Below are 15,704 nucleotides of genomic sequence, written 5' to 3' on the forward strand. Positions count from 1 at the left end.
TACGGCACGCATTGACGCAATAAAGCACCTAAATTATTGGGATCGTCTCAAAGCCCTCCAAATGTACTCACTAGAAAGAAGACGAGAGAGATATCAAATAATATACACCTGGAAGATACTGGAGGGCCAAGTACCAAATCTACACAGAAAAATAACAACGTACTGGAGTTAACGATATGGAAGAAAATGTAGAATAGAACCAGCGAAGAGCAGAGGTGCCATAGGCACAATCAGAGAACACTGTATAAACATCAGAGGTCCGCGGTTGTTCAACGTCCTCCCAGCAAGCATAAGAAATATTGCCGGAACAACCGTGGACATTTTCAAGAGGAAACTAGATTTATTCCTCCAAGGAGTGCCGGACCAACCGGGCTGTGGTGGGTATGTGGGCCTGCGGGCCGCTCCAAGCAACAGCCTAGTGGACCAAACTCTCACAAGTCAAGCCTGGCCTCGGGCCGGGCTTGGGGAGTAGAACAACTCCCAGAACCCCATCAACCAGGTATCAACCAGGTTAACCTTGAAAAGCTTCACAGAAAACACCGACCTTACCTAACCTTCTTAGTATGTTAAGATAAGCACCTTATTGCTTCGTAATTACAATTATTACTTAACCTATTATAGGTATACCTATTATAGGTATAGGTTAAGTAATAATTGTAATTATTAGGTAGGTATACCTATTATAGGTATAGGTTAAGTAATGTAATTACGAAGCAATAAGACGCTTATCTTAACATACTAAGAAGGTTAGGTAAGGTCGGTGTTTTCTATGAAGCTTTTCAAAGTAAACTAGTATGTTTAGTATGTCACATATGTACGTATTTAATAAGTCAATATTGACTAAGAAAGTGCGAGAACGGGTTGACAAATTTGCAGTCAGAGGTGGCTGAGCTGTAGAGCTATGACTCTTCTTGGGTGACTTTATGATACAATTTAGTTGAGGCTCTTGGTCTGTTAGGCCTATTGTGGCACACTAGATTGCTGCTTATAAGGTAAGGTAGTCATCCTTTAAACGTATAAACGTTCGCTAGCTCATTAGTTCCACCATGTACTCCGAGGCCAACACAGGGTGGAATCCACTTGAAATGCATATAATACACTAGAGAGATTCTGTGGAGCAGAACTGGGATGGAACCAGGGTCCTGGGTAACCCCAGACGCGCGTCTTAACCCATGAACCACAATGATAAAAGGTAAAACATACCTAGAGTATACCTTGAGAGGGTTTCGAGAGTTCTACTCCCCGAGCCCAGCCTGGGGCCAGGTTGGTCACACAATTAAGGCCATTCAGACCCAGTAGGACACACAAATCACAATAACGTGATGCATCTATGAACAAATAGTCTCCGTGGTGTAGTGGTAAGACACTCGCCTGGCGTTCCGCGAGCGCTATGTCATGGGTTCGTATCCTGGCCGGGGAGGATTTACTGGGCGCAATTCCTTAACTGTAGCCTCTGTTTAACGCAACAGTAAAATGTGTACTTGGATGAAAAAACGATTCTTCGCGGCAGGGGATCGTATTCCAGGGACCATAGGATTAAGGACTTGCCCGAAACGCTACGCGTACTAGTGGCTGTACAAGAATGTAACAACTCTTCTATATATCTCCAAAAAAAAAAAAAAAAAAAAAAAATCCACAAGGGCCGAAATCCACAGTCGATTAAGGCAGCGTCTGGGATGATCTCGGACGTAGGTTCGAATCCTCGTCACGGCCCTTGTGGATTTGTTCATTTATCCAGTAGGAGTCTGGAGGTTCAGAAGTAGTTGCCAACCCAAGTCTTACACGCAGCCCGTATCACACTCTGGGGGTTAGTAATGGAGTTCTCCACTAAACGCTCCCTTCAAATGCACAATAGAATCACAATAATGGGATAGTGAGAAAATCTTTCCGTCCTGCTCCAAAAATTCGTTCATATCATGTTCTTCTAATTTCACTGTGTCCGGTTATTAATGAAATAACTTGTTTAGTCCCCAAGTTGTGAGTCGCCTCAGGCACGGCTCTCATTCCAAACTGAGGGAAACATTAAACTCCTCAATACTCTGGGGCGGGGAAGGGGCAGTTAGTTTACCTACACCACTCCCAATAGTCATTAGCACTAAGAATATAATTGTTTTTATTAACCTGCAGTGTCATACAATTTTGTTATACCCGAGAAAAAGAACATATATTGGAAAACAAATAATTTTTTTTTCTTTGGCGTTGATTGTTAATATACGTTTTCCCGGTCACACAATTTCAAGTCCCTAGTTGAGGTCATTAGTGGCACCCATTGGAGCCAGCAATCGCTGCAACGTTGTATTTAATATACATATACGACATGATATCGAATATGAACAATGATATTCCGTAGTTGTTGTCTAACTGCATACACAACAGTACGTGTATTCATCTAGTTGTGCTTGTGGGGGTTGAGCTCTGCTCTTTCGGCCCGCCTCTCAACTGTCAATCAACTGTTACTAACTACTATTTTTTTTCTCTCGCTTCCACCCACACCACACACACCCCAGGAAGCGGCCCGTGACAGCTGACTAACTCTCAGGTACTTGTTTACTGCTAGGTAACAGGAGCATCAGAGTGAAGGAAATTCTGCCCATTGTTTCTCGCCGGCGCCCGGAATCGAACCCGGGACCACAGGATCTCGCGCACAGCGTGCTGTCTGCTCAACCACCGGCCCCTGTAGCTTGCGTGTGTGTACTCAGTTGTGCTTGAGAGGGTTGAGCTCTGGCTCTTTGCTCCCGCCTCTCAACTGTCAATCAACAGGTGTACAGGTTCCTGAGCCTATTGGGCTCTATCATATCTACATTGTAAACTGTGTATGGAGTCAGCCTCCACCACATTACTTCCTAATGCATTCCATTTATTAACTACTGTTGACACACAAAAAATCTAATGTGTGTGTCTCATTTGGGTATTCAGTTTTCATCTGTGTCCCCTTGCTCATGTTCCACCCGTTTGTCTTTGTCCACCCTGTCAATTCCTCTAGGAATTTTGTAAGTGGTGGCCCTTACTCTTGTCATCCAGGGACGTAAGGTTTAGCTCCCGTAGCCTTTCCTCGTAACTCATACCTCTCAGTTCTGGGACCAGTCTGTTGGCACACCTCTGAATCTTCTCTAACTTTGTCTTGTGTTAAAACTAGGTATGGACTCCAGGCTGGAGCTGCATACTCCAGGATTGGTCTGACATAGGTGGTATACGTGGTCCTGAACGATTCCTTACACAAGTTTCCACATGAGGTTCTTACGTTGGCCAATCTAGCGTGTGCAGCTGACGATGACCTTCTGATGTGGGCTTCTAGGGTCAGGTTCGGTGTGATATTAACCCCCAGATCTTTCTCTGTATGCAGGCGAGGAGTCACAATAACGTGGCAAAATTATGTTGACCAGACCATACACTAGAAGGTGAAGGGACGACGACGTTTTGGTCCGTCCTGGACCATTCTCAAATCTCACAATCGACTTGAGAATGGTCCAGGACGGACCGAAACGTCGTCGTCCTTTCACCTTCTAGTGTGTGGTCTGGTCAACATCTTTCTCTGTACTTGACTCGTGCAGGATTTCACCTCCCAGATGGTACCTTTGTGTAACCAGGAGCATAATATAACCTTATTAAACACATTAGCTTTAATTAATGGTAATGTATTATCTCGATGGAAAGAGTGAAATGTTAGCTGTATTTTATACCCGTTAAGCTATCTCAAATTAAAATTTAATTATGTTAATTATGAGATAGCTGATGCGGGCAAATTCAACGACTCTAAAAATAGTTAAGCAAAAAACTCTATAACATGATATTGTCTTTTATTTTTAATAGTTTATGACATTTAAGCCCAGTAGTTGGACCAACAAAATGTGTTGACTGTTACAGCAGTTTTCCAACCCTTGCTGCTCCTCATTCTCTCCCTATCTCTTTGTCATACATTTAGTCACGCTCTCATATTTAATTCAGTATGGAATGTATCAGTGAAGATGCGTCATGAAAAACGTAAATTAGTAATTAAACAAGTTTTACTTTATAGCAGTTTTACAAAGGATAAATTATTCTTAAAATTGTTTAATTTACTTTTATCAACTGTTTTTTCTTTGCAAGACAGTAAGTTGCAATTTAGTGTCTTACAATCTTATTAGTCTGCAACCTCGACATGTTAAGTCTAGCAACTTTAATGTGTAAACTCAAGATTCCATTATTTGTTTGTATTCTAAATGTTTATTTCGGCCAACTTGGATTCAGTCTTGGGAAAAACACGTTTTTCTAGTCCTAATTCAGGAAAAAACAATGACCTGCAAATTAAGTTACAGTAACTTGAATTGAAAGGTATTAAATATTATACAATCTGTATAACATAAAAGATGTGAAGTAATTTCACAGTAATCATGATAATGGTGTTTCAGGTTCTCTGGGCAAGAGGAGTCTGGATTTAGCCGGGGAGGGACGATGACTGGCCGCCTCCTGCTGCAGAAGATAGTGGAGACCCGCGCACCGCCTCTCTCCACAACAGAGACGACTTCAAATGCTACTACGGAATTCAATCCCTTCGAGCTGGAGCCATCCGTCGACAAGTCTCCATCGCTATCGGATCAAGACTTGGCGGAGCTGATCCAAGCCAAAATCCCCAACCTGCCAGTTCGGTACTGGCAGAAGTATAAAGGAAAAGTTCTCTCCAAAAACAAAACGTGTGCAAAGTTCCCTTCCCTCTATGATATAAGCTTCAATAACGTGTATTGGCAGACACTGAAAACTAGCAATGGGACTTTTCATCTGTTTGGTTCCTATTATGATAACAGAACTTTGGTGGCCATGAAACCGGTGATACGCACTTTAGGTATGATTGATCGTTTGGACCCCAAGGTCAAGACCTACTGCCAGCTGTGGTTTGACGGACATAAGGAACCAGTATTTTCCAAAGTTTGGGAATATAAATATATTTGGTATAAGAAGTGGGGTAATTATAAGAACGGGTTGATGCAGCCGTACATGATAGGATGCCAAGTACCACCCGGCTACCGTCACCTGGTGCCAGAGTCGGTCTCCATCGTAGAGCGGCCGTGCGACATGGCCACTACCAATCTCAGGGTTATAAACAACCGACCCAAAGGGGGACAAAAAGAAAACTTTGCCGTTTGTGTGAAAGGGTTAGATTTTCTACATGATGATTTGAGCGTGAGATTGGTGGAGTGGTTAGAGATGCTCTTCATTCTAGGTGCAAACAAAGTATTTCTGTATGAACTTGAAGTGCACCCTAATATATCTAAGATATTAAGGCATTATGAAGAACAAGGGCGCGTAGAAGTAACCAAACTGACGTTGCCGGGCGAACAGCCAAACATTCCCGGACTCCTTCACATGTACTTAAAGTCTAAGGTCACTAACAAGCGCCAGAACGAACTCATCCCCTATAATGACTGTCTTTACAAAAATATGTACCGTTACAAATATATTGCGTTACTTGACACAGATGAAGTCATCATGCCTAAAAGTTCTATGTCCTGGAAGAGCCTGATGGAAACTGTTGTACCCAAGGCGCTCAAGACCAAGAAAGATCCCAGAGCTTCATATAATGTGCGTAACGTCTACTTCATGGACACTATGCGACATTCTCACGGATGGTTCCGAGAGATCCCTCATTACATGCACATGTTGCAGCACGTTTATCGTTCTCATAACTACACGAAACCTGGGCAATATGTTAAGTGCTTCCACGACCCCGAGCGAGTACTAACCCTCCATAACCACTTTCCGCTATCTTGTCTTGGTGGAAGTTGCTCATCGTACGCGATAGACACCGAAGACGCACACTTACAGCACTACCGTGCAGACTGTGTAACCACTCTGAAGAAATCGTGTTCTCAAGAATACAAGAACCGCACCATCTTGGATACCACAATTTGGAGGTACCGCGAGCCACTGGTGGCACGTGTCACTGAAACACTCATGCATCTTGGGTTTTTCAATCCTGGTACATCATTGAGATCGACTGACCCTCCTGCCTCTGCAGTCAGGAGAAAGTGATCATAATATCTTTAGTGTCATCTATGTGCCTTATCTGGTGTACTCTCACCTGTGGTCTAGTCCCGTCCACTAGCCACTCCATACGTGCCCTCATAATGCAGATAATTCTGCTTTATTCGAACAAGAATGGAATAACCCCTTTGTGCTGCAAGGGACATGTGGGAGACTTGTCAAGTGGCCGGTGGTGGGCGATGCTCAATAGGGGTGTCAACGTCCCAACATAGTTTAGAGGTAATCCCTATTCCTTGGACTGTTTCTCACCCGAGATAAACAATTTGTTTTTACAAGTATTGGTTGCAATGTGCAATGCACATTAATGGTGCAGTTCTGATCTGTCCAATGTATGTCAACAACGTCATACATGCTACTGGATACATGTTTTCATCAATCGGTACAAGAATAATCTCGTGTTTTACAAACTTCCATTTGCAATGGTGGGTGGCTTGATGAGATTAACCACACAGGAAGGGATTGCCTCTTATTTAGTGGAATGAAGGTCCAACTGTGATTTCTATAAGATACCATATCATGCCATGTAAATATCATTTCATTTATCTGTCAGATTATCACTTACTGTTGCTTCTACCCAATAGGCAAAACAAGAGGAGACTGCCGTTAATACGTGTGATTTATGATACCTTGCTGCAGTATTGCAACACTTGATGCTGTTCTTTGCTAGTGAAGTGCAGTGTGCCTCACAGATATTAAACAATACTGGGCATTGTATGTTCACGTTTTAAAAAGTTAATTAATTGTAAGCATTTTTAAATGATTGATTAGGAAAGTGAGAGAGAGACAGGTGTGTTTTAAAAAGTTCACTATTTTTAAGCATTTCAAATGATTGATTAGAAAAGTGGGAGAGAGACGGGTGTGTTGTGTATTCACACTGGAGTTTTGTGGTAATTGTGCAGGTTTAATTGTAAATAGAAGTCATGCTTAACAAATGGAGCAGACTCGGACAAAATATTTAATAATTACTGTTTAAGTTTATATATTGATGGCATTTAAGACCATTACATTGCTGGAAGAAATACAAGACATACTTTGAGAAATTGAAATACTGTACTTAATAAATGGCGAGATGGAACATGGATTCAGACTGTCTAAATGGAGATATAAGAATAGATCCCAAACAATTAAAAAAGTTACAAGAATGTAGCAAGCAGTATGAGGAAAGTTAAGTGACAAGACAGTTCAGGAAAGACATGTATGTGGGCACAGGTCCCTTATTGTGGAAAGTGTTTCACGCGCTAAAGCTTTCTAATATATGACACGTTATCCACAATTAAGCTGTTGCATGGTGTTTGTTCTCACAATCAACAGTTTGGCTTACAACCACAGGGATGAGAATGCAACTCTACAAACGTTGCAAATAAAAATAATCGAATTTAATACATTTTGTTTGCAAACAGCAAATAACTATATTGACTTTGTCATATGTGGTGAGAGTTCATACATCAAGCTGTCAGTACTCCACAGCACACAGGGAGGAGGCACATGATATTGGTGTGAACAGTATAGATTTGACAAAGCCCCTTTGGTAATGTGTGCAAATCTCTACCCAATACGGTCTCACTTTTCGGTGTCGCCGTATTTACATGTCAGAGTGCATTATGTGCCTCGTCTCGCATTTAAAGTGAAGATCGATTTAAGTTGTCAGAACAGCATAAAAATGATTTTCAGGAGAGTTGGGATTAAATGCATACAATCGAAAAGACAATGCGAAGCATACAAATTTGACAAAATATTGGAACAGGGTTGGTTGTTATTTAAGGAGTGTAAGAGTGAGAATTAATATGACTAAAGCATAAGGAATGTACGCAAGATAAGGTGTTAACAGGCAAAGTCAGTACAGTCCTAATAAGTAATAATAAGGCGAGTGTTAATAAGCCACAATAATGGATGAAATATGATAGGAAGTTTGAGTACGAACTTGATAGAAACTTCGTACTATCAAGTACTTGTTTGAACTTGGTCTTATTTCGCTTATAATGTGACGTAGTCTTGCCTTTTTCATAATTACCGTTGCTATTACTAACGGCGCATGTTAACACCTCGTTACATCCATTCTTTTCTTAGGCTTTTGTTACATAAATTTTTCGGTGAAGTTGCTAAAGAATGAATAGAGGAAACGGCATATACTATCCTGCTAGATAAGATTGCCTCAGGCTTGTCCACCATTTTATTATTATTATTATTATTATTATTATTATTATTATTATTATTATTATTATTAATATATTACAAAAAGTTTTCTCCAAGAAAAATATCAAAACCCTAATTGGGATTCAAGTGCACCTTTTTTCTCTTTTTATAAGCACTTATGCAGTTGGCGAATTACAAGTCTGATTTTGTTTAAAGTGTGTTTTTATCTGTTAGATATTATGACAGTATTAAATCAATATCGGCAAAAATGACTCTAGGGAAAATATGAACATTGTAAGATGTTTTAAAGCTCAACTTGCTGTAAAGTTAGAGATTGTTCCACTTTATAAAGATAGTGAATTACAGTCTCCAGATCACCATCTCGCACTCTACAGTATTTTCTGGACTTTTTGGCTTTGGTATTTCTCCACTCATGCATTATGTTCATATTTAACGTTGATATACTTACAGGTGTTAGGATATATGCATATGTGCACAACTTTTGTAACTACAATTTTATATGCCAGTGCTGCTGCATATATTTCAACATGGTGAAACATCATTTGCTCTGTATATCAAGGATGAGTCTATTATGTTGTCTTCATATGTTTCATTCCTTTGTATATGTTTCCCTTTCATTTCGAACGCTATTTATAATTTTGTTGGTTATTGTTATATTCGTCCATTCATTCCTACTAAATGCCAGCTCTTGTACATTAGGAAAAGTTTGCAGCTTTGCATCCCATGTAATCCTTTGTTATGAAGTAGCATAGTGCAGACACACACTTCACAAGTGTTACTGTTGGAATTTATACATTATACAAGATCAAACTTGAGGTTTGTGTCTGCTTTCATTGCCACTTCACTAAACTGTCCAAGACACCTTATGGGCAGAGAAAGTCGAACAGTATTTTGTATTCCTCATGCGAATACTTTGAAATACTGTCCTTTCAATAAAGTTTTCAAACTTCCGCTATATCATGTTTTTATTTAAAGGTATAGCTTTCAAGTAAACTTGCTAAGCCGAAATTCTTTAAGCAAAGGTATTTTTTTTAAGGTTAGCAAAATGACCAAGTAAACTCAAGTATGTATGACCTTCGTTGTATGTAAACAGAGGTGCCTGGGTGTTAAACTTGCAACTGTTCCTCTCTACAGTTTCAACAGTTCTAAAATAAGTCATTGTCAAACGTTTAAGTAAAGTTTGCTCTTGATTCGTGTGTATGACTGGCAGAGAGTCGAGAAATATTTCTGGAGATCTCATCAATACCTGAATCATGTGTACTGTATATACATAACTGTCATGATCATAATGAGTGCCATTATCATTGCCTATCTTATACATTAGAGCCAAAGTAAAAAGTTTTGTATTGAACATTGAATAAAACTGTCATGGTATTATTTAGTCAAGCATTTTTTTTTCTATCCTAAAAGCAAAGATGTTACTTCGTATTGTGTCATCTGTTGCGGCAGCGGTGTGAACCTGTTCGTGCCCAAGTTGGAAACAGCAGGGCTGAATGTACAGGAACTGAACAGGTAGGTCATGGTGCATAATTTATGAACAATATACCGTACAATTCAGGATGTATGCTTACCACTGAGGATTGTATAAGGCTTCAAATAAATATTCTGCTTTGCTAACTTGGAAAATTAGATAAGAATAAATATATATTCATTCTAATCCTAGCTGTATATGATCTCGCTTTACTAGTAATGATTTACACGTTTTGTAAGCATAGTGGATGTAAGATCGGGTCTTAACAGGCCGAGGGCTACATTAATAGCGCCACCAATTGTAGAATGCATGTAGAATTTGCCCTCCTGGGCTAAGGTATGCTGAAATCTGTAACTACTATATGAATACTGGAACACTTGATGAGATATTGAACTTGTACCCAATATTGACCATGTAATGTATCAATTATACAATGTATGTGATGTAAATATATAACCTGAGCTTGTAAAAGCATCTTAATCACCTTGTGTGGTTAAGTGCTTAATTACACACTAATTTCTCTATCGGCTATCTCACCCTGTCAGAGTAAAAGAGACAAATGTATGTGTATGTATGTATGTGTATAAAGAGTATGTGGAAGCTGATCAGATTTACATTTCACCTTTGTAAATGCACATTAATGACACTATGTAAAAGACACATCGAACACTTCATGTAGGGCATACGTAAATCTGTGTATCTATGTATTTACGCATGTAGGTTAGCTTAGCATTTTAAAAGCACTATCACCTTCTGTGAATGTTCAGAAAATCCCTGAACTATATGTTTAACAAATCTCTTCTGTCCTCCATGGACAGGGTTAATGTATATATGCTGCTTAGCATTGTAAATGTGTGACCACGTCTGTAGTATAAAATAATAATAAAAAACAATAGGTCAAGGGCTGCAATAACAGCACCATCAATAGACCGAGAATTGCAATAACAGCACCAATAGACACGTGCTGCATTACCAGCACCAACAGGCCTAAAAAAGCACAACCAATAGGCCGAGGGCTGCAGTAAAAGCAGCACCCAATAGGCAGAGGGCTGCAATAACAGCACCCAATAGGCAGAGGGCTGCAATAACAGCACCCAATAGGCAGAGGGCTGCAATAACAGCACCCAATAGGCAGAGGGCTGCAATAACAGCACCCAATAGGCAGAGGGCTGCAATAACAGCACCCAATAGGCAGAGGGCTGCATTATCAGCACCACCAATAGGCAGAGGGACTACTCCAGGTAGTGACAACTGGAGCGCCTGAGGTTCGCCCCTGTGAAGGAAGTGTGAGGGGGGGTTGGGGGTTGGGAAGAGAGGATCAGTTATATTAACCAGGTATTAGGCCTGGTCTGGGCCCAACGGAGCCGGGATTACAGAGCCCCATCTCCAATTACTGTCTTACTTCGCTATCCCACCGGTAAATATTTGATTGGTGGTTTCGTTTTCCATATACATGATTTAAAAGGTTGGGTCCTGGAGCCAAGGAATGTCACTTACCAGGGGCACCAAGGGAAGCAGAGTGCTAGCCCAGTGCCAGGAAGAGGTGCATCGAATGAATAAGGTGTGAATGATACATCAAATTGTTTATGTAATAATCTAAGATGAGGTCTGATAAAGACCTTTTGTGCCCTCTGTAATGCTTTTTGCGCTACCGCTCACAGGATGAGTATGGGGTGCACAATTCCGCTCACAGGATGAGTATGGGGTGCACAATTCCGCTCACAGGATGAGTATGGGGTGCACAATTCCGCTCACAGGATGAGTATGGGGTGCACAATACCGCTCACAGGATGAGTATGGGGTGCACAATACCGCTCACAGGATGAGTATGGGGAGCACAATACCGCTCACAGGATGAGTATGGGGTGCACAATACCGCTCACAGGATGAGTATGGGGTGCACAATACCGCTCACAGGATGAGTATGGGGTGCACAATACCGCTCACAGGATGAGTATGGGGTGCACAATACCGCTCACAGGATGAGTATGGGGTGCACAATACCGCTCACAGGATGAGTATGGGGTGCACAATACCGCTCACAGGATGAGTATGGGGTGCACAATACCGCTCACAGGATGAGTATGGGGTGCACAATTCCGCTCACAGGATGAGTATGGGGTGCACAATTCCGCTCACAGGATGAGTATGGGGTGCACAATACCGCTCACAGGATGAGTATGGGGTGCACAATACCGCTCACAGGATGAGTATGGGGTGCACAATACCGCTCACAGGATGAGTATGGGGTGCACAATACCGCTCACAGGATGAGTATGGGGTGCACAATACCGCTCACAGGATGAGTATGGGGTGCACAATACCGCTCACAGGATGAGTATGGGGTGCACAATACCGCTCACAGGATGAGTATGGGGTGCACAATACCGCTCACAGGATGAGTATGGGGTGCACAATACCGCTCACAGGATGAGTATGGGGTGCACAATACCGCTCACAGGATGAGTATGGGGTGCACAATACCGCTCACAGGATGAGTATGGGGTGCACAATACCGCTCACAGGATGAGTATGGGGTGCACAATACCGCTCACAGGATGAGTATGGGGTGCACAATACCGCTCACAGGATGAGTATGGGGTGCACAATACCGCTCACAGGATGAGTATGGGGTGCACAATACCGCTCACAGGATGAGTATGGGGTGCACAATACCGCTCACAGGATGAGTATGGGGTGCACAATACCGCTCACAGGATGAGTATGGGGTGCACAATACCGCTCACAGGATGAGTATGGGGTGCACAATTAAACTAGCCGCCTTCGGCGGCAACAATCAATCCCAAGCGGTGCCCCCCCTCCCTTTTTAACAGGGGAATCATAAATTCTTATTCACCGGTGCAAAGATCTTTCCCTCTCGCCCCAGCCTGGACACCAAACCTACACGGACAGTCCCTCACAATCGACCCCTGCAGTGGAGAGTCCGATGACCCGAATAGGAACCCTTTGTTGGTCTGAAACAGGTGCCAGGAGAGATGGGGCCAGGCCTCCCACCCCCCCCCTCGCCCTCTAGTAAGGAAACCAGGCGCACAGGAATGCAGACAGGCTCAGACACATACCACTGAAATAAGTAAGAGGACCTAACAGACAGAAGCTAGTAAATCATAGTGAGGTTGCGAGAAGGGAGTTATGTAACAAGCGGTGACTCTCAAAGATCAGGGCCAGGAACCACGCTATTGTTTATGCTTATGAATGAACAACGGGGTAAAGTTCTACATGTCAATATTTACAGACGATGTAAATATAAAAAGAAGAATTGTGACAAATGGAGACGCAATATATATATATATATATATATATATATATATATATATATATATATATATATATATATATATATATATATATATATATATATATATATATATAAACATTAACTTCACAAGCTACATAATTGTTACGAGCAATGGGAATGTACTTCAACATTAGCAAATTTAAGGTGATGAAAATGGGGGAACAAGTGACAAGAAGCACATTCAAACCTGGCGAAAATCAGGACAGCATTCTGAACGTTAACAAGACGGTATTGAGATTACTACACCACCTACGTGAGACCACTACTATAGGAACAATACTAGGAAAGAGGAATGAACTAAACGAGCAGATTGTAGAGGCAGCTTGATTCATAATTTCAAAGCTAGGTACGAACGGAGGAGTTCAAGAAGTGAAGCCTGATCCTAAACACACACACACGCACACACTCGTAATTCTGTGGCGCGGGTTCGATTCCCGCACGAGGCAGAAACAAATGGGCAAAGTTTCTTTCACCCTAAGTGCCCCTGTTACCTAGCAGTAAATAGGTACCTGGGAGTTAGTCAGCTGTCACGGGCTGCTTCCTGGGGGGGGGGGGGGAAGTAGTTAGTAAACAGTTGATTGACAGTTGAGAGGCGGGCCGAAAGAGCAAAGCTCAACCCCCGTAAAAACACAACTAGTAAACAACTAGTAAACACACACACACACAATCTTCTTGAGGTTATCTTGAGATGATTTCGGAGCTTTAGTGTCCCCCGCGGCCCGGTCCTCGACCAGGCCTCCACCCCAGGAAGCAGCCCGTGGCAGCTGACTAACACCCAGGTACCTATTATACTGCTAGGTAACAGGGGCATAGGGTGAAAGAAACTCTGCCCATTGTTTCTCGCCGGCGCCCGGGATCGAACCCAGGATCACAAGTCCAGCGTGCTGTCCGCTCGGCCGACCGACCCCCTAGGGTAGAAGGAACGACTAAGATTTGATGCTAAATTCGTCACTGTATCAGGCCTTACAAGAGCAAGACATGGCAAAAAGAGGTTAACTTTATGACAGTAACCGTTCACACGACCTTACGTGTTTGGTCACATCTCAGGCCGCCCTCTAACCTAAGACGCCGACATTTTCTTGTGTTATTATGTAGGTTTTAGTGTCTGTTTTGGCCATTATTGTTCGTGTTGCAAGTTGCAGGTGTGTAGTGGCACTGGCTGCTGCTGTTGCAGGTGTGTAGTGGCACTGGCTGCTGCTGTTGCAGGTGTGTAGTGGCACTGGCTGCTGCTGCTCTTTACTTCAGTGACACCGATGGCTCCCTTTAAGGTTAAAATCCCATTGTGTAATATTATATATATATATATATATATATATATATATATATATATATATATATATATATATATATATATATATATATATATATATATATATCGTAAAGACTTTAGCCAAATTGCTAACGATGAGAAAATTCATAAGGACTTGATATTATAAAAGTTGAAAAGTTTTTAATTGGCAGCAAGAGATGCTTGGGGGCCTCTGAACAACTTGATTTTTAACACACGTGTACCTGCAGCATGTATATAGCAGGTGGACTGATGGGTGTACCTCTACAGGTAACAAGGGGGCGAGGACTACCCTGGTGACTCTCAAAGTGGCACTTGAATCACTCCAAGTGGTACTAATCCCTCCACCACAAAATTAGTGGAGGGATAGCTGTCACGAATCTTATTAAGATTCTGCCAATTCTCCCGAACCTCGTATTATATTATTGTTTTCTCTAAGTAAATATTGCTGTCAGTTGTATAAGATTTGTGTATATAGATATATATACATTATATATATATATATATATATATATATATATATATATATATATATATATATATATATATATATAACATAGATAGCTGGGTAGAGTGTGTAAGGTTTGTTTTGGTGGTGGATGTCACGTGAAATTAGCCGTGTGGGCGGTTGACAATATTTGGGAATGGCCAGGGCGATTGTTAGCATATCAATTGCCTATAGTTTTATATTTATTTATTCCCATATTTGGTAGCCATAATATTTCAAGGAATGTGAGACTAGTAATTAAAACTCTTAGTTAATAATGTTGGAGTTTAGGGCTGACCTTTGTAAATAGAATGTTCACAATGTTCATGCGAACGTTAATTGGTGTTTGGGTAGACGGTTAGTCGACGTTGGGCCTGCGGACCACGTCCTGGGCAGTCGAGTGGTGGCTGCGGTCGAGTGCAGCTGTGTTTAAGCTAAGTTCTTGGTTTATGTTATTTTAAGCCCATATAAATATTAATTCATCTGGATAGACGAGTTTAGTGTATTTATAACTTACTCCATATTCTGGTGATAGTGCTCAGGTCTCAAATAATTACTTGCATTCTATAGTATTACATGCTGATAAATATTTCTGGATACTATTTATTTAATTGTTGTAAAGTTGTCACCCTTAGCAAAATATATTGTTCTCCCGTTTTTATACACTGATTAATTATACCCCTAGACACCTATTGGCATGGCAGATTTTTATTTGTTTTTTTTTATTTCTTTACACTGTGGGGAGAAGAACATTATTTAGTCTAAAGGGTCGTGACACATGGGGGACCTGTCCGGGAGGGTGATAGATTATACTTTAACGCCCTGAAATAGTTGTTCAATTAACAGTACTACTTATACCTAGGTACTCTGTGATTATCTAGTGACGCCTAAACCAGCCTGTGAAATGGACTGTTCAAACTAAGCTGCTGTGAAAAGTTCTAAACGCTTCACGATTGAGGTAAGTGTTCAG

At 41.4% G+C, this 15,704-nt stretch overlaps 1 protein-coding gene across 4 annotated transcripts in view; it reads left to right on the forward strand.

The window, feature by feature from the left end:
• LOC123766408 (uncharacterized) overlaps positions 1-9,558 on the forward strand; it is a 291,287-nt gene extending 281,729 nt beyond the window's left edge. For all 4 annotated transcript variants that reach the window (XM_045755480.2, XM_069308426.1, XM_069308428.1 and 1 more), the window contains exon 3: positions 4,389-9,558. In XM_045755480.2, coding sequence (XP_045611436.2) covers positions 4,389-6,006 — 1,618 coding nt within the window. In that variant the 3' untranslated portion in view covers positions 6,007-9,558. The remainder of the gene's footprint in view (positions 1-4,388) is intronic.
• Positions 9,559-15,704: the final 6,146 nt, after the last annotated feature.

Source organism: Procambarus clarkii, chromosome 62 (assembly GCF_040958095.1).
Source record: "Procambarus clarkii isolate CNS0578487 chromosome 62, FALCON_Pclarkii_2.0, whole genome shotgun sequence".
Classification (NCBI taxonomy): domain Eukaryota; kingdom Metazoa; phylum Arthropoda; class Malacostraca; order Decapoda; family Cambaridae; genus Procambarus; species Procambarus clarkii.